This window comes from Eurypyga helias, unplaced genomic scaffold (assembly GCF_000690775.1).
Source record: "Eurypyga helias isolate BGI_N326 unplaced genomic scaffold, ASM69077v1 scaffold30988, whole genome shotgun sequence".
In the NCBI taxonomy this organism is placed as follows: Eukaryota; Metazoa; Chordata; class Aves; order Eurypygiformes; family Eurypygidae; genus Eurypyga; species Eurypyga helias.
In genome coordinates this window covers 11,575-12,869 of record NW_010266785.1, presented here as the reverse complement: position 1 = coordinate 12,869, position 1,295 = coordinate 11,575, and the positions used below count along the sequence as shown (strand labels likewise).

The following is a 1,295-nucleotide window of genomic DNA, read 5'->3' as shown; positions in this document are numbered from 1 at the left end:
TTCCTCCTTGTGCTGGCTGTCCTGCAGAGTCCCAGTGCTCCCCCTGCAAAGGGGGTCTCAGCTCTCACCCCTACATCCCACGAGCATCCATCGAGATGGCACACAACAGGGGATCAGACTGTTGAAGGCCCCCAAATAGAGGGGCTGGGCAAATGATGTACATATAGCCTGATGTGGCTGAGCCCTGGGTGATTGCTGCATGTGTCAGTTGGATTAAACTTCTTCCCTAAACCCTCTTTTGATCTTATTCTGGGACCTCCAGCCACACCAGCCACCCCAGCTCATGGCACGAGCGCAGGGTCCAGGCAGGAGGTTTCTGCCTCAAGGACAGACCCCAGCCCAGCTCCGGTGGCCGCCGATACCCACCTTCCCTGAGGACTGGATGCCTTTGATCATGGCCAGGCCAACAAGGCTCCAGGCCACCAGCAGGCACAGGGTCATCTTCCAGTTGAGCCCCCCACTCTCCGAGATGGAGTTGGAGATGTCCAGGGTCTCCCGGTACCAGAAGTAGGTGGTGGCCGAGCTCCTCTCGCATTCGGTCTCCACAACTGCAAGCGAGCAGAGGCAGGGAGGCATGAGGGAGCTGCAGGGAGTTACCCACCACCTCTCTGGGTGAACGTCAATTAATGTCAAAGACCTGCCAAAGCCAGCCAGGGAAGACAGGCACCCCTGGAAACTAAGGGATGGAAGTTATTTGGGCTCAGTTTTAGCAGGAAAAAGAAGAGACAGGACATTAAGCCATTGTGAGGTGAAAATAAGATGGTAAATACGGGGAGAGACATTTGCATGTGCTATAAAGTCTCCCAAAGTGTCCCAGGGAGATGCTCAGACACTATTAAACACCATTCACTCCATCAGCCTCAGCCGGGCATGGATGAAGCAGCCAAGTGAGCCCTGCCTGGCTCTCACTGCCTCCCACCATGGCCCTGAGCACCGAGGCAGCTTGGAGACCCGAACTCTGCATCCCCAAACTGGCATCAAATCCCAACAGCATGGAAAGACCCCGAGAGCACCGGAGAGCCTCGTCCAGCCCAAGGGAAATAATTCCACATGATCAAAGCACCTGGGCTTGAGGGGACCCCAGGAGACACCCCAACATCTGGTGTCCCCTGCCTGGGATAGCTACAGATGTTGGGGTCCCCAGTGTCCCACAGTCCCCCTTCCCCAGGAGCTGCTCTCTCCCAGCTGAGCCTCCCCCCACGCCAGCAGCTGTCCCTTACCGGCCACCGAGCCGTTTTTCACGATGGGGCACTCGCTCCAGGGAAGAGGGTCCTGGAAGGAACTGGAAGAAGTAC

The 1,295-nt window shown here is 57.1% G+C and overlaps 1 protein-coding gene across 1 annotated transcript in view; it reads right to left on the bottom strand.

Annotated features, from left to right (window-relative positions):
* LOC104513759 (sodium-dependent neutral amino acid transporter SLC6A17-like) overlaps positions 1 to 1,295 on the bottom strand; it is an 11,188-nt gene that overhangs the window by 5,818 nt on the left and 4,075 nt on the right. Inside the window, 2 exon segments of the mRNA XM_010157217.1 lie at positions 367 to 548; positions 1,221 to 1,295. The exon segment at positions 1,221 to 1,295 is cut by the window's right edge and continues 37 nt beyond it. Coding sequence (XP_010155519.1) covers positions 367 to 548; positions 1,221 to 1,295 — 257 coding nt within the window.